Source organism: Balaenoptera acutorostrata, chromosome 16 (genome assembly GCF_949987535.1).
Source record: "Balaenoptera acutorostrata chromosome 16, mBalAcu1.1, whole genome shotgun sequence".
NCBI classification, from domain to species: domain Eukaryota; kingdom Metazoa; phylum Chordata; class Mammalia; order Artiodactyla; family Balaenopteridae; genus Balaenoptera; species Balaenoptera acutorostrata.
The window spans coordinates 30469076-30494182 of record NC_080079.1 but is presented as its reverse complement, the minus strand read 5'-3'; the positions used below and the strand labels follow the sequence as shown (position 1 = coordinate 30494182).

General features: G+C 52.7%; 1 protein-coding gene across 5 annotated transcripts; it reads right to left on the bottom strand.

Annotated features, from left to right (window-relative positions):
- Positions 1 to 1577: 1577 nt before the first annotated feature.
- HPS1 (HPS1 biogenesis of lysosomal organelles complex 3 subunit 1) lies at positions 1578 to 25075 on the bottom strand. Of its 5 annotated transcripts, none has more exons than XM_057531216.1 (20): positions 24994 to 25075; positions 23435 to 23541; positions 21614 to 21730; positions 18075 to 18212; positions 17713 to 17855; positions 17224 to 17332; positions 14775 to 14935; positions 14165 to 14267; positions 13450 to 13545; positions 13220 to 13289; positions 11740 to 11795; positions 10300 to 10467; positions 10026 to 10205; positions 8864 to 8925; positions 8108 to 8242; positions 7957 to 8021; positions 6782 to 6927; positions 4583 to 4696; positions 2856 to 2938; positions 1578 to 2348 (listed from the first exon to the last, which is right to left on the bottom strand). In XM_057531216.1, the coding sequence occupies exons 3-20, from the start codon at positions 21728 to 21730 to the stop codon at positions 2186 to 2188; spliced, it is 2109 nt and encodes a 702-aa protein (XP_057387199.1). In that variant the 5' UTR covers positions 23435 to 23541; positions 24994 to 25075; the 3' UTR covers positions 1578 to 2185. The 5 variants fall into 5 exon arrangements, with proteins under 5 accessions (XP_057387199.1, XP_057387201.1, XP_057387200.1 ...); XM_057531218.1 differs by having other exon boundaries at positions 23435 to 23618; positions 24994 to 25025; XM_057531217.1 differs by lacking the exon at positions 24994 to 25075 and adding an exon at positions 24782 to 24972.
- Between the last annotated feature and the right edge of the window lie 32 nt (positions 25076 to 25107).

Here is a 25107-nt window from a genome sequence, read left to right as displayed (position 1 = left end):
AACATGCGTGTGTGTGTGTGCGTGCAAATGAGTGTTCCAAAGGCCCGTCTCCTCCCCTGTGCTGTCCTGCTTCTGGTTAAGGAATTAAAGGTCCGGGATGAGCTGCGGGTGGGAATCCAAGTAAAGAGAGGAACTTGGGTCAGACTCTGCTCCAGCTTCCCGTCCCTCCAGCTTGTAGGGGGGTAATTGCTCTATGTCCACAGCAGGCTCAGGGACCCGCTGCCTGAAGGCCTCTGGGGCGGGCCCTCAGCACTGTCGACACCAGGGCCTCAGCAACACTGCGGTGGGGGGGGCATCTGCCCCTGGGGCCCCCAGAGAGCCACACGTCCTTGCCCAAATGCTTAAACGCCATCCACGTCACAGGCTGGCGCACAGCTGGAAAGGTCTGGGGGCCAGTTCAGTCCTCGTGATTTTGGGGGTTCGCCTGTTTCTTTTGAAGGCCTGACCATTTCTCTTCTGTGTTTTGGTACCTTTCCCATTTTCCAAGAATCCTCAAGGATTAAAGACCGCACCTGTAAATATCTTTGGTTTAGTGCTTACTATCCTTTGGCCTGTCCTGAATTAGGAGCCCCTTTTGCTCCCTGCCCATTGGTTAGGACACTCCTCTTATAGGAAAAAGCACCCTAGGGGTTGGGAGTTTCTGTACTGCTCTGACATCTAGAAACCCATTATTAGAAGTGCATCTCAAAATTAGGAGAGTATGTTGCTTCTAGGTACGAGGGACTTCTGGGGACACTTCTACTCTCCACTCAGACACCCCTCCACACGCCACATAAAGTTTACACCGTGTGTGTCTCTGCTAAAATCCGAGTCAGCATCTTCCCTCCAGTGTTATTTATAATACTGAAAAACGAGGGGGACTGGTTAAGCTAGACGTGTCACATCACGCAGCTGCTAAAAGCGAAGGGAAAACATTAGGTGACAGGAGTGAGGATCCTAAACAGCAGTGGGCTTGTACACTTAGTCTTCCCCTTCTGCTCCTCCGTACTTTCCACGATCATGCCATAATTCCTGTCCATAAAGTCATGATATTAAGGAGCAAGGCAGTCCCAGTCACCTCGTGACTCTGTCCCTCACTGCTACCTTCTGCGGACTTTAGCCCGCGGTGTTGTTCTAGCTCCTTCGGTACCTCCGACCCGGCAAGCTGTTCACTCAACAGGAAAGATCAGTCTGCTCTCATGAATTTCAGCTCGAGACTGAAGGCACGGAAGGCCTGGCCGCTGTCTGGCGTCACACGCGCACCCACCGCCTCGCTGACCCTGTGCCTCTGGCTCCTCACTTCCCTCTGTCCTAGCTGCGGCCTCTCGGCCCCAGAGCGGTGGACGCTCCCAAGTCCCTGGGCTCTGACGGCCTCTTGTCCTTGTGTCCGTTTGGGGGGGACTTTTAGGCTGAAGGAAGGGCTGTACCCCTGGGGCAGTGCTCTCAATCCAGGGCACACCAGGACCCCCAGAGAAGCTTTGAAAAACCTTAAAGCCTGGGATCCACTGGACCGAGTGACACGAATCTCTGGGGCGAGGCTGGGGCAAGAGTCAGGAACCAAGAAGGGCACAAAGAGGCCACCGAGAAGGGCCAGGGGCTTGAACAGTCACGATAACCATAACCAGCATTTATTGAGTGACTGCCGCACAGCCGGCAGCCCCACGACCACCCTGAGAGACGGGTGCCGCCTCGCTGAATGTGGGGAGACAGGCTGAGAGGTGGGGAAACCTGCCCAGAGCCGCAGAGGGGGCGTGGCAGAGCTGGAGTTCAACCCGGCCAGGAGAGCCCCTTTCACCTGGGGAGGGAAACGGCTTCCTGGGAAGCTTTCTCTATTCTGAGAACAGCAGACACCCACAGGCAGTGGGGACTTCCTCTGTCTCCTAGGGGTAAACCGAGAGGCAGCTCCGAAAGAGGGGCTGCCCTGGGTCTAAGCTCACAGCCACTGCTGTTCTAAAGAGACGAAAGAAACCCTCTGGCCCTCCTCTCCCTTCAGAGGGAAGGATTTGGGGGTTTGCTCGTTACCCGGAATGGAGGCTGGTCTAAGTGGAGTTTCTTTAAGAAGCTCTGGGGCCGCCCTGGGGACCGTGCCATCCTTGGGAGGCTGCCGTGCACAGCAGGAGGCTCTCACCATGGGGATGTCTGCAAGCCAGGTGGGCCTGGAGAACTGGGGTGCACGGGCAGATGCACGGGGGCAGCCCACCCTGGCCTAGAGCAGGGGGACACGGGAGGCCTCGCCCAGGCGCCGGGCCAGCTCGCCGGCCTGCTGCACCAGCACGTCCGTGGGGATGACCGACAGGTGGAGGGTCAGCAGCTCGTGGCACCTGACAGCCTCAGCCGGGTGGCTCTTGCTGTAGTAGCGCAGGAGCTTCCTGGGGGAGGGAGGGGGAAGGAGGACAGGATTCAGGAGGGAGCCAGGCCAGGGGCCTTCCCGGCACTGCACAGGTAGAAGGTCACCTCACCAGGCCCCGGCACCGGGCCAGAGAGGCCTTCCCTGCCCCTCGCTGACCCAACCTTACAAGGCTCAGCCCCAGGCCGCCACGGCCCAACCCTCTGGGTTCCTGATCCTGGAATGGGGTCCACTAGATGGCAGGGCCCCATCTATGGGGCACACAGAGCCGGCAGGGAAGGTCTTCAGGAGCCCAGAAGAGATGCCGCAAATGCTGCCTCGACGTGCCAGCAGGAAGAAGGGCAAGAACCCCAACGAGCGCCCCACTCTCTTCCGCTCACTGAATGCCTGGCTGTGAGCAGCTTCTAACAAGGAGGCACAGGCTCAGGGGGACGTTCCTGAAGGACGGGCTGCACCCTCTGTGGGGACTGGCACTGATCGCCCATCACCTGTTCCCCTCTGCGCCCAGGGCCCTCTGGATCGGCGTCACCTGTAGTAGTCTCCTCCCAGCATGCCGACGGGAGCCGAGTCATCAGACAGGACAGGCACCTCGATGATCTGGAGTTTGTACCCCTGGGGAAGGAGGCAGGGCGTCTTGAGTGGGGAGGCGGTGGGTGTGGGGGGAAGAGCGTGGGCTTGAGTCAGACACACTCGGTCTGAGGCCGGGCTCAGCCCTGCTTGGCGTGTGCGTGGTGCTGGGAAAATGCACTGGCCTCTTTTTACCTTGTCTTCTCACCTGTGAAGCGGGAATAAGAATAAACTCCCAAAGAACATTAGACATGGATATAAAGTTCCGAGCGTCGTGCCCAGCACCTGGTAGCGCTCATTCCCATCAACCAGTGGACCTGGGTCAGCGACAGGCACACGTGAGGGAGGACGACCCAGGGACGTGTCATGAAGAACAAAGCGTTACCAAAGGCCAAGTCTCTCTCTGAAAGCAACGGGTATTCCCAGGGTAGGACACAGCAGGGAAGGGACTCAAGCTCTGTTGGGCTCCCACTGTGTGCCAGGCGCCCTCACGGGGCTCCTGCGGCGCTGTGCTCACCGGGCTCGGGCTCGCGGGCCCGCCCTGCGGGGGAGGAGGAGGACTTGGTGGCGGCCCAGGTGCAGCCAGACTTCACACCCGGGTCTCCCCACACCACAGCCTACTGCCCTGTGGGGCTAACCACACACACACGGAGCCCTGTCCTTCCCTAGAAGCTAAGGTGATGGTCCCGCCCACATCCTGGGCACTTCTGAGGCGGGCACAGGGCAAAGATGGGAGCCTGCGGGTCAGGAGAGCTGAGCCTGGGTTCTGACATCATCACCTAGGACCTCGGTGGCCCTGGCCATGGTGTCTGATCTCAGGGCATCAGTGTCTCCATCTGCAAAATGGGGTCAGTGACACCCGCCCCGACCATCACACGGGCTGTGCGGATGTGAGGCTGTGAGAACACAGTGAGAGACCCTGATGGCTGCACTGCGCCGTGCAGGAAGGGGGGAAGGAGGGCTCGCTGACAGGGGCAGAGAGAGGGCAGGGCAGGAGCAGGGGAGAGGACAGGACGGGGGGCCAAGGGAATGTGGGACGGAGAAGCAATGGCCCTCAGAGAGCTGGAATGATGGCCAAGGGTGACAAGTGAGCAGGAAACAAAGAGAAAAAGGAAACAAAAGCAGAGGAAAGAGGGGAGACACAGAGCGAGACAATGAGACAGAGCAACAGCGAGAGGGGGTGGGAGGACATAGATAATAAACTCCCGTGACCTGCGCTCATACTGCAGCAACAGTGAGGTTTGGCCAACACGGCCGGACGCAAGAGATCTGAGCCTTCCTGCTAGCTTTGCCCTGGGCAGGTTGGTTAACTGCTCTGAGCTTTGGTTTATCAGCCTCTACAATGGGAACAGGGAGCCGGGCTCTGTAAGTGCAGCTGATGACACTGAAGCACCACTGAGGAAGCGCGGGCTGCGCAGCCTTGCTCACGCGGGGCGCACGTCTGTTCACATGTCACCGGGATGCTGCCTTGATCAGTGGCATGAGTTTTTCAGAGACTGGGGTGGAGGGGCCTGAGCACAAATGGGACCTGAGTTCTGGGTGCCAACCAGCTGGGCTTAGCTGTCAGCTCCACCAGGGACAAGGAGAGCTGGAGACACAGACTGAACAGAATCCAGAAGAAAGGGATCCAAGAGTCACAGGGAAAGAAAGCATTTCAGGACTGCCCTGCCCCGGGCTGGCCACACCCACCATCTCGTTCTCGAACCACAGGAAGTAGGAGCAGTAGAAGTCCCCCTCGCGGGACAGCAGCGTGGTGTAGCCCTTCTGCAGGTACCTGCGCGCCAGCTGGATCAGAGACCAGACCTGGGGAGAGGAGAGAGGGCTCATCTCTGCAGCCGGTGGGGCGGCCCTCTCCCCACGGCAGGGGCCGGGCTCAGGCTCTCAAATCCCGAGGGGAGAAAAGCACTCAGAGGAGGAGCTCCTGGAAGGCCAGGGGCCTCTCCTGCTCATCTTCTTCCTTAGTGTCCGGGCCCAGCCTTGGCTCAAAGCAGGAGCTTAATAATAAATGGATGAGGGATGGATGCATGGATGGACTACCCACCCCTCCAGTTACTGCGACGACAAAATATACGTATAAACACTTTATGTGCCTTGACTATACACACAAGCCATAAAGAGTAGATGCATCTTTCAGGCCAGAACAGAGCCAGGGACCTAAGCGAAGATGAGGGGGTGGCCACCTGGAACCCTCCTGCTGTCGAGGGCCAGCCACTCACCTGGGCCCCTCAGGACTGAGGATCTCTGGCACAGGCTCTAAGCCAGAAAGTTGCTGGAAAAGTGTTTGAATGCACAGAGTACCCTGGTCCAGGAACGTCCTCTGTTCCAGGGTGAAGTCTGAACGAGGGCTCACCAAGGGCACCGATGGGAACACAGTGACCGAGGGACAACGCGCCTCAGATCCCCTCTGCGATATTCTCCTGCCTAATTCAAAGACTTCTGACGCTGCCTGTGAACTGCCCTAGGGAAGCTGGCAGCAGGGGAGGCTCTGCTCCCCCACCTCCCGGGGCCTGGAAAGGCCTGCTGCACTCTCACCAAAGAGCTTAGAAAAAGCTTAGCGGCAGGCATACAGGAGCTACTTCAAACCTGACCACAATGCAATGTCTAATGAAATCTGCAAACAAATACATGGGTTTGCTCTGTTTTTCAGGAAAGAAATTCGACAACATATATCAATAACCTTAAAAACATTCCTTCCGTTTGACTTTGTTAAGTCCATTTCTGGGATTCCATACTGAGAAAATAATCAGAGATGAGGACAAGGATGTACGCCCAGAGGTATGTGCTGCAGAATTATTTACAACCGCAAGAGCCGGGGAACAATCTAAATGTTCAACATTGGAGAAACGGCTAAGTACATGATGTTACATTCACATGATGGACTACTGTGGAGCTGATGATAATCACGTTGATAAAGAATTAATGACATGAGGAAATGCACCAGATATAAAGTGAAGTGAAAATGTGGTAAACACACTGCTTACACAGAATGATCTCAACTATAACAAACTGCACAGAAAAACAATGAAAAGAAATGTACCAAGATAACCCCAATTATCTCCAGAAGAGATGAAGATGCCGGTATGGGTGGTACCAGGAAATGCTCAACCAGCTCCAGCTGCATTCTGTGCCACATGCTGTGTTGAGTATTTTGCATGCATCACCTCACACATTTGTAATCTCTGCAGCAATTCTATGATGTCACTAGTGTTACTATCCTCTTTTACAGAGGAGAAAACTGAAACTTAGACTTCGTAATACCCCAGGCCACACAGCTAGTGAGGGGCAGAGCTGGGTCTCCAACGGGCCTTTTTTCAGGATCTTGTTTTAACCATTATGATACACCTTATTTGGATACACAATGTACATAAAAATGTATAGTTTTTTAGAAAGTGGCAGAGGTCCTCCGTTCTCCCCACCAAAAATACTAGTTTGCTATGAAGATGAATCAAAGAAAAGGACCCCTGGAGACTGTTTTCTTCATAGAAACCACCTAGTTTTACATTCTGATACTCAAGCTGATTAACCCGTGTGTCTTCTTTCTGTTTTAGTGAACTCAACCAACACTTACCGGGCACTTATTTATGCCAGGCACTGAGTGAGGCCCTGGCCATTTCCTCCCCTGAACTCGCTGCCCAGACTCCGCTGCTCCAGGCACCCTGACACACCCGGGAAGGCGGCCCTGAGTGCCGACCGGCATCCTGTGGTGACGAAGGTGGGCACTATTCCTAGGAGCCTAAAGAGCTGGGTGCAGACACCAGGAGGAGTGCCGTAAAGGGTTCTGGCGGGGGTGCTCAGAGCCCCATGGGAGCCCGAGGGCGGGGCTAGTCCTCTGGGCAGGGGTCAGCACGCCCCGTCTGATGCGCGAGGGCCCGGGCCAGGCCAAGTTACCTTGGTTCTGACGAAGGTGGCCAGGGGCCCCCTGCCCAGCTCCGATGACGTCCTTTCAGTGCTGCTGAGGGAAGGGGCCACCATCTGGCCGGTGGTGCGGTCCACGTAGATGAAATGCACCAGGCCTGGGAAGTCTTCCAGGTAGGTGAGGGTCTGAGTTAAGGCGTTCGTTAAGCCAGAACCAGGGAGGGAGCTCCTCTGTCCTCAACCTAGGCCTCCAGCGAGGCCCGCCACCCGCCCCCAGGATCCCCCTCTTTCCCAGGTCTCTCTTTACCGTCGAACCCCCAACCCTGAGAAGGTCTAAGATGCAAGTACAATGGATCCTTGGCTCTGGCACATTTAATGCAGGGAGTTCTGGTCCCAACAGGAACACGGTATGTTCATGTTTTACCATTTTCATGTGGGATGAGTTTAAATGATCCACACACTGCGGCTGGTATGGGAGCAGAGCTATAGAGCTAAAGAGTGAGGCTAGCTGGCCGCCCACCCACACGCCTCGCCGTGATCCTGTTCACCTCTACGCTTCATCTCCAGAGGCTGGAAGGTTCCCACCTGAGAGGAAGGGCAGTGGCTGGAGGCTAGCAAGGCCTTCTCACCTGCGCACTAAAGACCGAAGTCTCCGGAGACAGGAGGCCTCACCCTTTAGAGATTTTAATACAGAAAAAGCTGTTTCATATAAAGTTCCAGGGAAAATCAGTATTTGGTAAAACTAGTTCTGTAATAAAAGGGTAAGTCTTGGAGGTGGCTTTTTAAATGGGGACAAATAAACACATTTACTGCAGGCCTTCTCAGAGCCTTCACGTGCCACTGTGTACTGTGACCTCTAAGAAGGAGGACGTGGCCCCTCAAACCTACCCAACCCCAGGCCCCTGCCGCTCGTGGGAGACCCACTGCCCCTTAGCTGGCTGGACAACACTGACATAAACGATCCCCAGGGCTCTCAGAAGTAACCGTGGGAGAGCAGGAATTTCTGAAATTCCAGCTGTGGAGCATTCCTACAGACAAGGCCCCTGGGACACTACCTCCTACCATTTTTCTTCAGAGAAAGGAAGCTGAGGTGGTGAAATATCTGCTCTTTCCCCCCAAAGCCGCAGTCCTTCAAGCGAGTGGGTGGAGGAGGCAAGTAGTCCCGAAGGGCCTTCCTGGGCCTGCTCAGGGCCAGGCACCAGGATATGACACCATGGTGACATTCCTCCGGCTCTTCACCAACAGGAAGTCCTTCCAGTCTGCCAGCTTTTCTCTGCCGAGGAAGCAGGGGGAACAGGGCTGGGGCCAGGTGCGCCCCAGCTCCTGCCCTGGCCACCGAGGGGCCACACCCACACTTACTGCATGAGCGTCTGGACCTGGTCCTGCAGGTGCTGGGGCAGGTAGGGGCCTCCCCGGCCCGGAGCCGTGGCCAGGAAGCTGAGCCGGTAGATGGCGCAAAGCTGCCTCTTCACCCTCCCGCACGCCTGGAGCAGCCTGCGCACAGAGCAGGGAGCTGTCACAGCCGGCAGGGCCCTAGGAGGGCACGCCCAGGACGGTAGCCCATCCCGTGACCACCCTCCTGCTGGACTGACGTACAGCACAGCTGGCGCCCCACACCCCGGCCCTCACGGAGCCAGGAGGCAGCTCCCCAGTTCCCCCCAGGAGGCAGCTCCCCAGTTCCCCCCAGGAGGCAGCTCCCCAGTTCCCCCCAGGAGGCAGCTCCCCAGTTCCCCCCAGGAGGCAGCTCCCCAGTTCCCCCCAGGAGGCAGCTCCCCAGTTTCCCCCCAACGTGTGCTCTGAGCACTTAGAATCTCATCCAACCTCATGGTTTATTTCATGGAGAAACGAGGGGCAGTGACTCGCCCGAGGTCACACACTGAGTCCGTGCTGAAGCCGGGCCTCTGCTGGTCGTGTCGGGTCCTCAGGCCCTGCTCCTCAACCTCTGTCCTCTCTGCTCCCAGCCTCCCCTCGGCATCCGCGGGCTGGACCCGCCCTCCCAGGACCCCCTCTGCCCTCAGAAGCGCCTTCCTGAGCAACCCCTCCCTCTGGGCCTGGAGGAAACTTGCTCCTCTGTCCAAACGACTCCCTCCCTTGACCTCAGAGCCCACCACTCACTCCCAGGACGATCCGGGCTCACTTCTGGAGAAGGCCTTGGTCTTGAACTCCAGCCAGGTGCTCTGTAAGGAGGACAGGTGACAGTCAGCTTCCTGACAACATTCCCACAGCGAGGTCCAGGGGACACCCTATATTGGGCTCTGAAAGGCTCCAAAAGGCCCCCTGCCACCATGGCTTATTTAGGCCCAGCACACACCTGCCATCCACAGCCAAGCTAGGTCTCTGGCAGGTCCCCCAGCACCCTGCACCCCGCTGTCCACCAGTCGACTCATTTAGCAGGCATTTATTTAAAGAGCAGTTTCTGTGTGCCAAATACCGGGCTCACTGCCTCGCTGGCAGACACCGTAAACCAATGCTGTCAGAGTGACAGGCAGGCGCCTCAAGGGAGGGGCGGATGCAGGCAAGATCTGGGGTGCTGACCCCCCTCAGGGGAGCTCTGCATCCTAACATGCGCTCACTGGAGTGCGCTGGGCACGGAGAGATGCTGAGCGCTGCGGACTGACGGGTAGTTTGCGTCTGGGCTTCAGTTGGCTGTTCTGCCTCTTCTAATCCCTCTGCTCGTTTTCAGACGAGTGCAAACTCCGTGCACAACGAATCTCAGTTCCTCGAGCCCTGCCAGCTACACGAGCGGCCTCAGATCTCAGCCCAGTGTTCTACCCTTGAGAGCTACCCCCCAGGCTCCGGCCTGGGCTGTGCCTCGTTTCCTGCTCTGCTCGAGCACTGCCCCAGGGTCTTGGCCTCATCTCCCAACCTGGGTTCTACGCCCCCTGCGGGTGCAGCGGCCTCCCTGTGTCCTGCACGTCTGAGACCAGCCAGGTGGTGAGGGGTGTGGCGGGCAGACCACTGGCCGTCACTGAGCCCTGGAGTTGGGCTCTGGCTCCACTGCTCACCACTCCAGTAACTTTGGCCAAATCACCATCTATCTGAGCCCGGGTTTCCTCATCTGAAAAATGGGAGCTATAACTCGTCACACAAGAACGTTTTGGAAATGTCAAGTGCCACTGCTGTAAGTTTCTGTTCCTGTTTCCTAATGGGGGAAACAAGGACCACAAGCCCACGGTGGGGTGGGGCAGGGCCCAGAGCCTGGGCCCCTCACCTGGTGTGGACAGAATGGGCCCTGCCCCCTCTCCCTAAGGTGGGGTGCCCAGGGCTTGCGTCTCACCTGAAGCTCTTGCCCACCTCGATTCTTGACAAACTTGTCCATCCTCTGGCGTAGGTCCCCCATGAGGGGGTGGGACCGCAGGGCACTCCCGGCCTCCTGCCCCTCCTTCAGCTTCTTCTCCAGTAGAGAAAACCCATCCAGCAGCTGGTACAGGGCCAGGGCCAGGGCCGTACTGGGGCTCTAAGGGAAGAAGAGCAGGGCAGGGCAGACAGGGGCAGCCGTGGGGTGGGCATCTAGGCTAGGGTGTTGCCAGGGCAGGCGGGAGTGCTCGCACCTTGGTCAGGAGTACCATGTTGATGCCTGGCCACAGGGGCAGGCAGTACATGGTGTGGGGCACCATGGGGCAGTAGCTCTCTTTCACGGTAGCATCCAGGAAAATCCTTCTGGGGCTGGAGGGTCCTGGGGAGCGAGGGACCAGTGTCTGGAGGGTGTCCTCAGCCATCTGCGGAGGAAGAGGAGCCGTCAGCGGGAAGGGGTGGGCAGCCGTCTGGCCTCCTCCCCACGTCGGGTCCACCCACGGCTGCCCACTTGCCATCCTCCCTGCGAACCACGAGGCGTAAACTTTTCTAGCCCCAAGAAATCCCAGTTCCTAAATCCCTGCGCTCTGCTGCAGTTGCCCTGGCAGCTCCCGTCCTGCTGCCCCTCTCTCTCTCAACATCTTTGGGGCCCTTCTGCCGGGAGTCAGGACTGGATGCCACACAGGGGTGGCGGGTGGTAAGAAGGGACAGGAAAGGTGGGAAAAGCAGCCGGGGTGGGGTGGCATGAAGGGGAGGAGGCTCCTCTACAGCTTTATGTACACGAAGCATTTAAAGCTGATTAACACCTGTCATTTCACCACCTTCAGGACATCCTGACAGTCATTCCAGGGGGGCAAGTGAGGCATAACAGGGCTAAACAAGCAAGACTCCAGCCTTATGAGGGCTCTGAGTTAGAAAGTCTTTACAGGCAAAAGCAGAGAATTAAGGAAATCAGTAGGGGTGCCACAGAAACTTCTCTATAAGGAAGTCACTGCAGTCTTACGATAACAGCAGGAGACTCCATACAACACACTGGTTGTTCCAGGAATTTGCTAAATAAGTAATAACATACGCATGCAATGCACCCTGAACAGTCTTGTTAAAAACCACACGGCCGAGGAGTGCCTAGTTAATGGGAAAATGCTCAAAAAAAGAAAAAAAAAAGAATAATGACGTACATACATCAGGATTCAAACTTGGTAAAAGAAAAAATATATATGTCGTGTGTGTATGTGTCAACACACATATAAAGTCACAGGAAAGACTAGAAGGAAACACTCCGAAAGCTTAATAGTAGCTAACATCTGGGGCTGGGATTTGAAAGTGATTTTTTCCTTTTCCATATTTTACTTTTGTGTTTCCCAATTTTTCCACAGTGAACATATTTACTTTCTCATTTTAGAAAACATTAACAATTAAGTTGGACTTTCACTCCCAAGAACAGTGAGGGTGGGGATTTCTCAGGAGTGGAGGCCAGGTGTCTGGGGGAGGGGGAGGAGGAAGAGGGAGGCGGTCACCCTCATCCACCACTCCCCCCGCCCCTGCACTGGCCAGCCAGCCGCGAGAGGGCACGAGGAAGGCCAGCGTGGCTGGAGAGTCACCCCAGGAGAAGCCCTCCGAGTCCCCAGTGCTCACTGCAGCATCTCAGATCAGCTGGTGCCCCAGCCAACCCCCCGAGCCCCCCAGGAGAGACTCACCTGGACATGGGGAGCATCAGTGGGAGGGGTACCCCCATCCAGCCAGACTGTGCTACCTGCAGGCCATAGGTAATAACAACATAAATAATGGCAAAATGTAAGTACTGGCCCAACAGCCTGTCAGCAGGGGAGGATGGAGCAGAGATGGCCCCATGCCAACAGCAGCTCACAGCATGTTAGTGTGAGCTGGAGAGACTTCCCCTTCTCATCCTATCCCCAGCTGGCGAGTGCAGGGCGAGCTCGGAGGTACCAGAGCTAGAGCAGCCTGGGCCGGGGAAGAGAGGCTCCCTGCCGCCCCAGTGGGCTGCGGGGGGAGCTCCTGCACGTGTACCTGGCAGTGGTGGGGGGGTGTCCCTGAACCCCCTCCTCGGTCCCCAATACCCTCCTTGTTTCTGCCCTCTCTAACCCTTCAGGCCCCTCCCTGGCTATAACAGTGCCTCTTCACTGGGAGGCAGCACACACTGTCTACAGTTCCCCATTTATTTAGTCAATCAGCAAACTTTAACTGAGTATCTACTATGTGCTGGGAACTGAACTAGATTTCCTTTCCTAGGTCAGCTCACAAAAACCAGCTGAACCGACCGCATATTTGAAATATTGTAGGCTTGTAATAGCGCTCTCTCATATATTTCATTACAAATAACTATCATTTATAATCATGTTTCTCTGGGGAAGCATGTGTCTGTGCTTCAAACATCTGACTTACGAATGGATGAATGCAACTCCACCCATTTGTAAGCAGTGAGTTCCGTGCACCGTGGAACAGGCATTATTTACAGCTTTGAGGCATGAACAAACAAACTACTGAGAGAAAGGGGCCAGGAGGAGGAATGAGGGAAGGGAGCAGTGAGAAGAAAATGGAACTTCAGCCATTACCCCAAAACAGTGCTTTCTGACGTGTTTTGGGCTCGTGGGGAGCTTAGAGAATCCAGGACAGTTATGACCCTGGCCGCAGAGAAATGGACAAGCAGGGATGAATTGGCACATGGTCTCAGGGGTCCCAGGCTCCTTTTTTGTTTTGTTAATAATATTTCCAATATTTTTCGTTTCTTTTTATTGTTTACCCACATACTTTGGAAAAACAGGTAAGCTATAAACCATATAGACTGAATATTTATATTTTAAATCACTGTACTAGAAATAAAATGATTATTACTTATTTGATTACTTATTAATTACAAAAAAGAAAGAGAAGGCAGAGAGCACATATATGAGAGATGAATTTTTAAATGAAATCAACTTGTCATAAAAAATTTTAGGGATCATTTGAGTGGCCTTAACAGTCCTTGAATTCCGGCTGGAGCCCGGAGGGTACACAAAGGGTTTGCTGCAGACAGTGTCCTGGGCTCTAGGAATTTGGGTGTCTGTGCCTGGGCCCTTACAGGGCGTCGGGATCCACTGAACCCTAAGATAGATTCTCCCGGGGCTGCCGCCTCCTCCCCATCCCTGTCCCGTGCCCCTCCTCCTCTCCAGGTCTCACCTGAACTCTGCTCCCCGGGGGAAGGAGCTGGTGTGAAATACTCCTCAGGGAGGGAGAGGCTGTCTGTCTCCTGGGAGGGAGAAGGGGCAGCTGGGCTGAGGGCTCAGAGAGGCTCTCCCAGGGTGCTCGACCCTGGTTCCTGCTCTCTGGGGAGAGGCCGACCCGCCCCTCCCCTCCCCTCCCCTCCCCGCCCACTTCTCTCCCTCCCCTCCCCGGAACACAGCACATACAGTCCCTGCAGAACTCCTGGTCGGGTCTGTAGTACAAGAGCTCCAGGCCTGCTGCACGGGGATGCTCTGGCTGTGGAGGGGCCTCCGTGGGGAAGGCTGCAACAGGCCCGGGGATGCTAGTTAGAGCTGCCTGCCTGGCTCCTCTGCCTCCTGCACTTCACAGCACAGCCCTGGGGGGGGGGCGGCCCACCAGCCCCTGCGCACACTCCACTGTGCAGCCCTGGGTGTGCGCCCTCACTTTCCAGGGATGTTTCAATTTTAGAAGTTCCAGAAAGTCCAACACATTGGCACCCAAACCACTGCCAGCACTTACTGAGAGTGTTTGCTACACCCCAGGCACTGCTGGGCTCTAGGTAAACTGTCTCCTTTATTCCTCATGACAACCCTGAGAAGTAGATGCCACCGTTGTCCCATTGCACAGATAAGGGAATCGAGGTTCAGATGGGGTAAGTACTTGCACAGTAAACAGCTAAGCGGAAAGTTGGGACTATTTTTGGGACTCCAAAAATCTGCACTTTTAACCCACTAAACTACATGCATTCTAGAATTCCTGTTACATCTGAAAGCAGCTGGAAAAAAATCATGCCCAACCGCACGCCCAGGACTGTGACTTGGAAACCACAGTCTCCCCAGCAGCCTGCCCAGCACTCTCCAGACTGGTTTTCCGAGTCGCCTTCCTGAAGGCCTCCTGCTGCCCAGAGAGCTGCCCCAAGACCTGGGTGTCGCTGTCCTCCGCCGTGCTCTTGCTGGGGTAGAGGTCCTGCACCAGAAGGATGAGGGCGAGGAGGTCGGCTGGGCGCAGGGAGCCGGCGCTGTGGCTGCGGAGAGAACAGGCAGCAGGTCAGCATGTGCCCACTGCCCCCAGCCCACAGGTGGCAGTGGACAGGGGCAAGTAAGTTAAGGGAGTCTGGAGCATGATCCCTGCCCTCAAGGAGCTTACAAATGTGCCAGCTGACTCCATCCTTTCTGGAGAAAGACAAGGTATGTACAAAATTAGTTAACTCATCCATTTTAAAAATAAAACTTGGTTGTGTTGAAAAATAAAAATTACCAGTGGAAAACCACCAGGGACGAGTAACAGCATATCAGGAAACCCTAAATGAAGATTCTGAGACAGTGTTCCAGGAAGAAATAATTCAGAGAAGGAAGTGAGCTGAGAGGGGGAGAAGAACTGAAGAATCTAAGAAGGCTCCCTGGAAGAGATGGGTCTGGAAGGTTTCCCTGGCCCAGGAGGTGGTGCTTTTCAGGTAGGGGGAATAAGAAAGGGTGAAGGTGAGGGGACCCAGGGCCTCCGGGCCACCCCATGCTGGGGCCCTTGGGCTTACCTGGAGTAGAAAGCCAGCAGCTTGGAGTGCACGAGCAGGAAGGCATGTAGGGCCTCCTCGCCGGCCCGCCCAGGGCTGGAGTTGACGGCCTGGACGACGTGCCGCTCCAGCACCTCGATGCACAGCTCACACAGCTGCGGGTGGATCAGCCGCTCCACAGCCTGGGCATGTGGGCAGCGAGAGGAAGTCACATCACCCCCACCCCTCCCGCTCCAGCCCCAGGCTGGCCACCACATTCACTCAGGCCACAGTGAGCACACACCACGTGCCAGATGCTTGGGAACAGGGAGGCTCGGACCAGCACAGAGCCTGCCCTTCTGGGGCTTAGTGTGGTCACTAGACTCTAGTGGATGAGACAGACAATATGCAAAGAAAGAGATAAAATAAGTGCTAACAACTGCTGTGTAGGAAATATACAGTATTGGACTAGAGAAGAAAAGCAGAGACCTAAGTGGGTAGGGTGTTCAAAGAAAATGTCCCTGAGGAGGTGACCTTTAAACTGATATCTAGAGAACAAGAAACCCCGTCAGAGAAGGAGGGAGGGGGCGAATGCCGCAAGCCCAGGAAAGAGCACGTGCAAAGGCCTTGAGGTGGAGACAGAGTTTGGAGCAGCGCTGCCTAATTGATTATGAAGGCAACCCCTACATGTAATTTAAAATTTTCTAGTAACTACATTAAAAAATAAAAAGAAATAAGTGAAATTAATAATTGATTTTACCTAATACATCTAAAATATTATCATTTCAACATAAGGTGTAAAAGCATTATTAATGAGATAATTAATCCTATTTGACTTTTTTTTTTTTTTGGTACCACCCTTTTTTTTTTTTTTTTTTTGCATTTGACATTCCTTTTTCGTCCTAAGTCATCAATATCCAGTGTATATTTTACAGGTATAGCATAACTCAATTTGGACTAACTATACTTCAAATATTCAACAGAGACATGTAGCTAATGACTACCACACTGGACAAAGTTAAACATAGAGTGCCCCTGAAATGGGAAGAAGTCCTGGGTGGCCAGTGCATGGTGAGTAAGGACAAGAGAGGCATGAGATGAGGCTGGGGTGAGACAGGCAGTGGTGGATCACACAGGGCCTGATAGGCTTGGTAAGGACTGTGGATTTTATCTTAACTGCACTAGGTCACCTCCTACAAAAAGCCTTTTGCTGATGCTTCAGAAGGAGTTGACCATGCCAACCTTTGTGCCATGATGGATTTTGAGAAACCCAACCTGGCAACACCCAGTATACTTTACTGTTTTTAGTACATATGAATGGCTGATTTCCCCTCAAGGGCAGAGACTTTATTCATCTCTGTATTCCCAGGGCCTGGCACACCTCTTAGCGTATGGGAGGTACTGTATGTTTACTGGAAGAGTGAATGAGTGGGGTGTGAAAATGAATTCCTTCAGATCTATTTTCCAGTTCACTAATTCTCTTTCTAGCTATGTCTCATCTATTATTTAACCCATCTCTTAAGGTTTTTATTTTAACAATTATGTTTTCACTTCTAAAACATCTATATGGGGTTTTCCCCTAGCTTTTATGTCTTCAAATATTTCCTGGTTATTTTATGTTCTGTACCTAAAAATTCTAGTATATCAAGCTCCTTGGGATCTACATCTGCTGGTGATTGATTTCCCTGACTCCTACTCATGGTGGCTTATTCTCTTGTGAAACCAACTGTTAACTGTGAGCTCATATTTGTTTGCTCTTAATCTGTCCTCAAAATCAATGGCTTTCAACATGTAGTTTCCAGACCAGCATCACCTGGGAACTAGTCAGAAATGCACATTGTAGAGCCTCCCACCCTTGACCCCCACAGTGAATGAGAAAAGTGAGGCCCAGAAACCTATATCTAACAAGTCCTCCAGATGATTCTGATGCACATAGAGTGTGAGGATCACCGATTTAGAGAGAATCTGTGTTTGTCTATACAAGGAGCAAGGGGTGCTGCTGACGACCGCCTTACTCCTCAGGTCTGGGCTTAAGGAGGAGTTGCAGGCTCAGCTCTCCTGTCGCTGTTGGCCTAAGGCTTAGTTTTCTGGTTGTAGTGTTGTACCATCATCTGTACTCAGGCAATCTTGCCTTTAGTCCTGCTTATTTTTTACTACTTTCCACTCTAGTTTCAGCTCAATATAATTTTGGGGGTGATCAGAGTTGAGGGGGCTATCTTCAGAGATTTCCATAATTTACTGAGAACCCAAAAACTGCATTAAAAAGTCCGTTTTATCCAAAATCTAGCTGTGTTAACATAGGGAGGCCCATCAGAGTGCCCAGCCCACCGTGTGGCCAGAAAGAGCAACCCTCTGAAATGCATGGGCTTGAGGGGCTGCCTGTGCCCTCACTCATGGAGGGGAGGGTGGCGTCAAAACATGGTCTTAAAGCTGCCTGGCCCCTCTGACCTGACGCCCCTGTGGCCCGAGGACTCCCACGCCCAGCAGTCACCTCCACAGCGAAACACTGCTCCTGCTCCCGCAGGCGGCCGTAGGTCCACAGCAGGCTCTGGAAGTGCTCCCACACCTGCACACGCTGCTCCAGGTCTGGGGGCCGCAGCCTGGGGGCAGAGCAGGGGAGACCCATAAAAAAGCCGGCTGTCCCCAGCTTCAACCAAAGGAGCAGCCTGACATCACCGTCAGAGCCAGGCAAGCTCACGTGACATGACCAAACCCCTGCGGGAGCCCACACAGCACAGAGGGGGCGTGTCGAGCTCTGCCCTCTCTATGGAGCCAAGTGGGATGGGCACGGAGCCAAGAGGTGGGCGCCTGAGCAAATCGCCTCACTTCTCAACCTCTCTCACACACACACAAACGACAACAGCCAGCTAGAGAGACACAGGAAGAGGCCAGGGGCAGAGTGTGACAGGCAGCTTCACTGAGGCTGGGCGCACACTGCCTGGCCTTGAGAGGGGCTCAGCACAGCACCCAGGGGACTCACTCCTTTCGGATGAGCTGGCTGTCCATGGTGACCAGCCCGAAGTGCACCTCGAAAAGGTACTTGAGCACGCACAGCTTCTGCCGCAGGTCCCCCTCGCCCTCTGTGTGGTCTCCATTGATGGCGATGAACAGGCATTCTCCGAACTGCAGGCACGGCGGTCAGTGGATGTCAGCCAGCCCCAGGGGACCCCCTCACCTCCCCGATCGCTGGGGACAGCGAGGGGGGCTCAGATCCCAGGGGATTTTGTTAAGATGCAGCTTCTGCCTTCTAAAAGAGCCTGTGGTTCAAGATGAGGAAGAGGCGTGTGGACTGCCCAAGGAGCCGAGGGAAGAGGAACACGGGCCCCAGGGCCGCACACTCACCAGGTGAAGGACGTACAGGTAGTTGTCATTTTCCGTCGAGAAGCAGGTGTATGTGTCTGAGAGCTTCTCCAGCATCGTCATAGAGGAGATAATGACTGGGGCCAGGAGGGTGCTGAGCTGGTCTTCCAGGGCGGGAAGCTGCAAGAGGGGATAGAGAATAATACTGCTTAGTGTGCCAGACCCTGGGACAAAGGGATGGACAAGACACAGGCCTTGCCATCAAGGGCTCCATAGTTTTAGACCCACCTGGGAGGCCATCACTGTCCTGACAGGGAGACACTTGGGGAGTAGTTAGGAAGGCTGGGAAGGGTCAGGCAGCTAATTGTGCTGCTCAGGCTCTGATTCTAGAAGGAAATGTTAAGGAATTAGGCCACATTTCCACAGAGGAATGCTTGGGGCATTTAATAGAGAGCTGGCCAACTCTAAGTAAGTTCAGTATGTGTACCAAAGTCCATGCCCTTTGTTGCAGTTAAGTTTCCTTTGGGGAATGTATCCTAAGGACGATAATCAGAGATGAGGCAGAGATACATGCACAAAAATGTTCCCTACAGTGTAATTTATAGCAGAATCAACTGGAAAGAATGTAAATGTCCAGTACCAGGGAAAGAGTTAAATAAACAACAGTACATCTGAATGATGGGAGAATATATAGCACTTAAAATATTAGAGTGTTTCAGTGACATGAAAAATTCCTATGATACAATGTAATGTTTAACAAAATGGTTGTGAATGCTCTGTATTTTCAAATGATAAAAAAAATAAAGTATTGAAAAACCATTGAGAAATTCAACACTATTAAAGTTATTGCTTCTGAAGAGAAGGATCAGGAATGATCTCTCCCCCCAGTTTTTACATCTTTCTGTACTTTCCCTATTTCAGTAACAAGCATGCCTTTACTTTTATAATCTCTTCACTCATCCATTCTCTCTGACCTCCAAATAAGAAACAGAACAAACAGACAAAACCAAAAAGAAACTGGACAAATTTGCTGAAGGTCTGGGAATAAAAATGGGATAAAGCCAGGGGAATGGTAATAACTCAAGTTCTCAACACTGGAATGTAAAGATAGGAAGAGACAGCTGACCTTCCCCACGCTGATCTCAGGAGCCTTGGCTGAAACAGGGAGAAAGCGGAGTCCTAATTTTAACTTGTACACAAGGAGCTGAGTAAGACCTTGCCTTGAGAAGAACAGGCAAGCAGCCAGGGGTACTGTGCGGCACTTAAAATATGAGGGGCTCCGCGTCACGAGGGGTGTCATTTCCTCCCACAGACTCAACGTTCAGGAGCCCAGCGCCGTGTCCACTGCTGCGGAGGCTGTCAGTCACCTGCGACAGATCCCCGCTCAGGCAGCTCCTCTCCTGACCACCCCCAGGCCACACCACCCCAGCCTGCCCATCCCACACCCCAGTGAAATAAACCCATGGTGTTTATTTGCCATCTGGCTCATCTTCTTTAGACTCTGAATCCCAGAAGTGCAGGGTCATGTTGCTATGTTCACTGTAAATAGTCCATTCTCGATTAGTATTCGTTGAATGAATATCCCTTCACATAGGCAAACGTTGGTTGAATTATTCATGTACGACAATTTTCTTGAACCATCACGAACCAATTATATTAATAGAAATGTCACTTAAAAACCTAGATGGTATATAGCAACTCACTTTAAAAGTAGTAGCTTTTTCTGTAGGGATATAGGTGTAGCAAGAATTCTTTTGGTTGAGGGGAAATTATAATCTTTGTGTAGCTAGAATGTAAAGAGAATTCTCGTATATTACTTGGTGCGATTATAAAGTGGTACAGTATCTTTGAATGGCTTTTGAATCGATGATTCTACTTTTAGGAATTTATCCTAAGGAAATAATGAGATGTGGGATAAAATTCAAGCACAAATGTTCCCTACAGCAATAGCTATAGCAAACTAAAAGCAATATACATGTCCAGTACTGGGGAAATGGTTAAATAAATGATGCTACATTTATTCATATACTGAATATAATGTTTCCATTAAGATTTATGCTTTTGAGAATATTTAACAAAATGGAATAATGCTTTTCCTATAATGGCAAGTGAAAAAAAAAAACAGGAATAAAACGTAAGTGTGGTATGATCCCAACTATTTATAAATGATAAAGAACCAAAGAAAATATATTGAAGAGCTAATAGCTCAGGGTAGTAGTATTATGGGTCATTTAAAAACTATTTCTCTGTTATTTCCCAAATTTTCTACAACTAGTTCACATTATCTATAGGATCAGGAAAAAAAAGTGTTGGATACTTGAAAAATAAAACTTTGAAGACTTTTTTTCTTTACCTTAGTCATTTAGGAACTGAAAAGTCAGGAGTTTGTTCCTTTATGAGGTTTTTAATAAAGAGGAAGAGAAACACTATCAAATAGTTTGCCTCTTAAATTGACCAAGTTGATATAGTGGTTTAAGAACTAAAATACTTTAAAATTCTTAATTTAAAAAATTATACATATTGACTGCTAAAAAGTAAAAGAGCTTAACAGATAGACCTGTTCTTAGCTTAAATAAAACCGCTTAAATGTCTATGATCTCTGATATGTTGTATCATTCCTAAAGAGTATCAGTGATGTCGAGGTGAACTGACTTGCTGATGTGGAGTTGGTCCAGGCTCACTGGAGCAGGAAGGGCACTGAGAGGCAACCAGTCTGTGTGGCTGCAGAAGTGCAAGGACTGTCTACTGCATCCCCAATAAAAAAGTTTTTAATCCAAAATTAATCTGGAAAAAATTTCAAAATAAATGACGCCTTTAGAATGTAGAACAGAAATTATCTAAGTGAAAATGACAACTGTCTCTGAGTTGTGATATTAAAGCGTTAAAATGGATATCCATATGCAAAAAAATAAACTTTATACTTTACACCACATACCAAAATTCAAAATGGATCATTAGACAGAATATAAAACCTAAAACTATAAAACAACCAGAAGAATATTTGGGGAAAACTCTTTGTGATCTTGGGTTGGGCAAAGATTTCTTAGATATGACACCAAAAGTGTGATCCATAAAAGCAAAAAATGAATAACATGGAGTTATCAAAATTAAAAACTTCTGCTTTTTGAAAGATACTGTGAAGTAGATGCGAAGACAAGACACAGACGAAAGAAAATATTTGCACAACATAGATCTACAAAAGGACATATCCATAATGTCTAGGAAACTCTCTAAACTCAGTAGGAATAATAAGGAACAATCAACCCAATGAAAACTAGGCAAAAGATCTGAACAGACATTTCATTAAAGAAGACAAAAAGATGGCAAATAAGCACATGAGAAGATGCTCAAAATCATTAGTCATGACGGAAATGAAAATTTCTTCATAGGGTGGGGGTGGGTCACTGCCCTGGAGAGCATCAAGGGCTGACCTCTAAGGATGCGCAGGTGTGAGGGGCGCCGGACCACCCACAATGCCTTGTTCATCCCTCTGGCTGGGCCAGGACGGGTGGACAGGCTCTCCTGCCTCCTGGTAGTTCTGTGCTGTTCCCTCCCATCCGTCCCTCCTATCCTGCACTCACCCCTTCTCCCTCATTCTCGGACTGCCCAAACTTCAGCCGCAGACTCTCTTGAAACTCCTCATCCGTCCAGTAGAAGAGAACGTCCGCACCCTCTGTGGCCACCAAGACGCACTTCATCTGCCAGGGAGAAGCAAGGTCAAGGTCACCTCCCAGTCCCACATCCATAGGCTCGGCCTGAGTAATGAACAGGATCATAATCCCGCAAACACCTACTGGCCTTTAGTGTGTGCCAGGCACCACGAGGGCCTTCCTGGTGTTACTCTGCGGCACCCTCACAGCAACTGGACAAAGCAGGAATCTTCAGTTACTCCTATTTTTAAGTGACAGAAGTGGGATCCAAACCCAGGCCTGTCTAATGCCAAGGCTGGGGCTCTTTCCTGTGTTATCCGGCCTCTCTAACACAGCATCAGACCCACCACCAGCCTACTGGGACCAAAGGCAAGGAAGGACCCAGCTCTTGATCTGAACACGGGGTCAACTGTACAAGGCGGACAGGCAGTCAGGGCCTGGTCTGGAATGGAGGAAGGCTGGTGCACCTCCCTCCAGGAAGTCCAGAAAAACTGTGCTTCTCCTCAAGTCACAAATAGCTCCAGAGGACGAGCTTCAAAGCCCACAGGCAGCGGGTTCAGTATTACAGGAGTTTCATTCACAAGTTCCTCCTGCTCTGGTGGACGCAGAGGCTATGTGACCTTGGCCACGGCTCATTCTCACTCCTGCTTAGCTGCTGCTTCCTCAGCCACCTCCACCAGTATCTCCTGCCCTTCCGGACCTCCTTCCCCAGCACCCACACATGCACCCTCTGTGCCACACATTATAATGCTTGACTATATACAATGTGTTTTCATATTCACCAACTGGTAGATTCTTAATCCAGAGCTTCCCATGCTGGGCCTTGGCCCTGTGAGGTGCAGCAAGACACTGATCTGCTCAGCACTCAGGGAAGCCTGACCATGCCTGGTGAAGCCAGAGCTGTCAGGCCAGCTGCTTGCTCCAGTCAGGGGCTTCAAACCTTCTCCTATACCTCAGCATGTCACACAGATATGAGCACGTTGCCCATGTGCTAGGACGTGATAATGATGAGGAAGTTCTGTTCTAACTCTTTCATGGTGGATGCCCAGTTTCCTCAACAGGATCATGGCATCTCGAGGTCTCAGACTCAGTAACATTCTTCAGGATCCCCTACGTGACCAGCTTAGTGGTACTTACCGAATTCCTCCCAAATCTCTAGTTGGTTTATCAACTTTAACTCAGAGAACCTAGCTTGATGGTGTTTCCAGCACAGTGAAAAACAAAGAATGTATCCTATTCCCATGGAATTGCTAAACACTAGGCAGAGACTGGGAGAGCAACGGAGTGTGAAGGAAAGGTTGCTGGACGAGGGCAGGTGGGCTTGACGGGAAGGGAGTGCATGGGCTGGAGAACAGTGGGCTGTAGAATGGAGGCTGTGAACAGCAGGGAGCCCCCATAGGCTGGTGAGGGTGTGGATCATGGATGGGTGGGGTCAAGGTTACGGAGGCTATTGTCTTGGTGTGGGGTAATGTGGGTCCACTCTTTGGTGGAGGCCAGGGGAGGAAGGGGCTGATTCAAGAGGTGTAGCTTAGAGACTTGGTAGGCCATGATGACCTCCTGGATGCAAGGAAGGAAGGACAGAACAGGCAAAGGTGACATCAGGATGCAGAGCTGGGCTAGCGGATAGAGACGAGATGACTGCACAGCCCGCGAGAGCTCAGTCTACTGCCTACCTCACCCTGTCCACCTCCCGGAGCCCGAGTAGCCCCAGGGTGGGTGCTGCCTGCCTCCATCTCAGGCAGGATCATCTACCTTGGCAAGGAGCACAGCGGAGCTTCCAGACAGCCAAAGATTCAGAAAGGGCTGCGGTAGACAGACTCGGTGACCAGTTCATGGAGAGCAGCATAGCATCCCAGGTCCTGCTTAAAACAGGGAGGTCATGAGGGCAAGCAGAGGCTCTCGTTCCAGCTGCTGCCTGTTCCCAGGAGTGGACAAGCTGGAGGAGGACAGAGTGGTCAAAGGTCTCTCTCTGGCTCTAAGGCCTTCTGCTCAGAACATACTCCCCTCAGCCAGGAGGTGTCCAAGTGCCCCACATTCTGCCCAACCCTGCCCTCCCACAATGGAGAACACGAACCCGGCAAGCACAGTCCACAGCAGGTGTCCACAAACATTAATTCTCACCTGCTGTTTCCCTCTGAGCACTCTCACTTCCCCGTGGGTCACTCTGAGCCATGGTGTGGTCAGCAAACCCACCCTGAGCAGCCCCGGGAAGCCTGCTATGAGTGACTATTGGGAAACAGCATAGCACATCCCAGGGAGACAGAAAAGCAGTCCTGGGGAAGGGAGGAGGTATCCTAGGGTAATGCAATGAATGGCAGTAGAGCAATACAACAGGCAGGGGAGACCCGGTTCCAGTTTTGTCTTTGCCAACACACTTAAACCTCTCTGAGCCTCAGCCTCTGGCTCCACCTCCCTCCAGGGTTCTAGTGCAGACACACCCCTAGCAAACTTTCTTACACAGAGGTGGGGGCTCGTTATTCTTACTTCCCAGCTTCCCCTCCTCAAATAACAGGTGAACTAAACTGGTTTCAGAATCACTCATATTTTGATGATAAAAAGCAGGAACAATATAAAGCTTTAGCTTAATTAGGAAACCAAACATTGTAAACAAACAAGAGACAAGAAAGGGCTGTTAGGGGCTCAGCATCTTGCCCAACTTGAGACTCACTACATCACCGGCATGATTGACCTTAACGCCATATTCCCAGAAAAATGGAAATGCTCTTTAGTGGACGTTAGGTTCTACTTTTATTCCACAAGGTTGGTGGAAAGAGAACCTCACCGGTGTTATTTTCTGATTTCCCTGTTCTCTCTATCCTGCTCTGAGGGAACGCAGGACTCACTGGAGCCCCAGATGGCGCTGGGGCAACGCCCCCACGCCCATATTCGCCATCCTCCCAGCAAACTGCCCCTATGGCCGCCGCCCCTGCCTGCCAGCAGCCCACTCCCTCAGAGCCTCGTCCTTGCCCCTGAAGGGCTGGAGGACGCAGGAGTGAGGACCTGCAGGGAGCGCCCGCCGAATGGCAGCCTTCCAGTTTGCCCTGCACTTTACAGTTTATGCAGCAGTTTCACCCCAAGTCCCCCGAACCTCACAGATACCCTGGGAAGAGGGCCCGGCTTGTGACTACTGCCCCACTTCGTAGCTGCAGTAACTTTGGCTCCGAGAGGTTAGGCGACGGGCCTACGGCCCCACGCCGGGTGGGTGAGGCTGGAGGTGGAGACGCCCCCACTTCCGGGAGGGCAGCGCCGGGGTCCCGAAGCAAGCCCCACCGACTACCGAGGCCCTCGGACAGTGCGGGACGCCCACGTACCGCGTAGTAGCCAGACACCGGCCAGCCTGCCAGGATCCCGCGGGCGCGCTTCCGGGTGTGGCCACGTGACCGCCCACGTGACCGCCCGGGGAGGGACTGCAAGCCCGCCCCGCC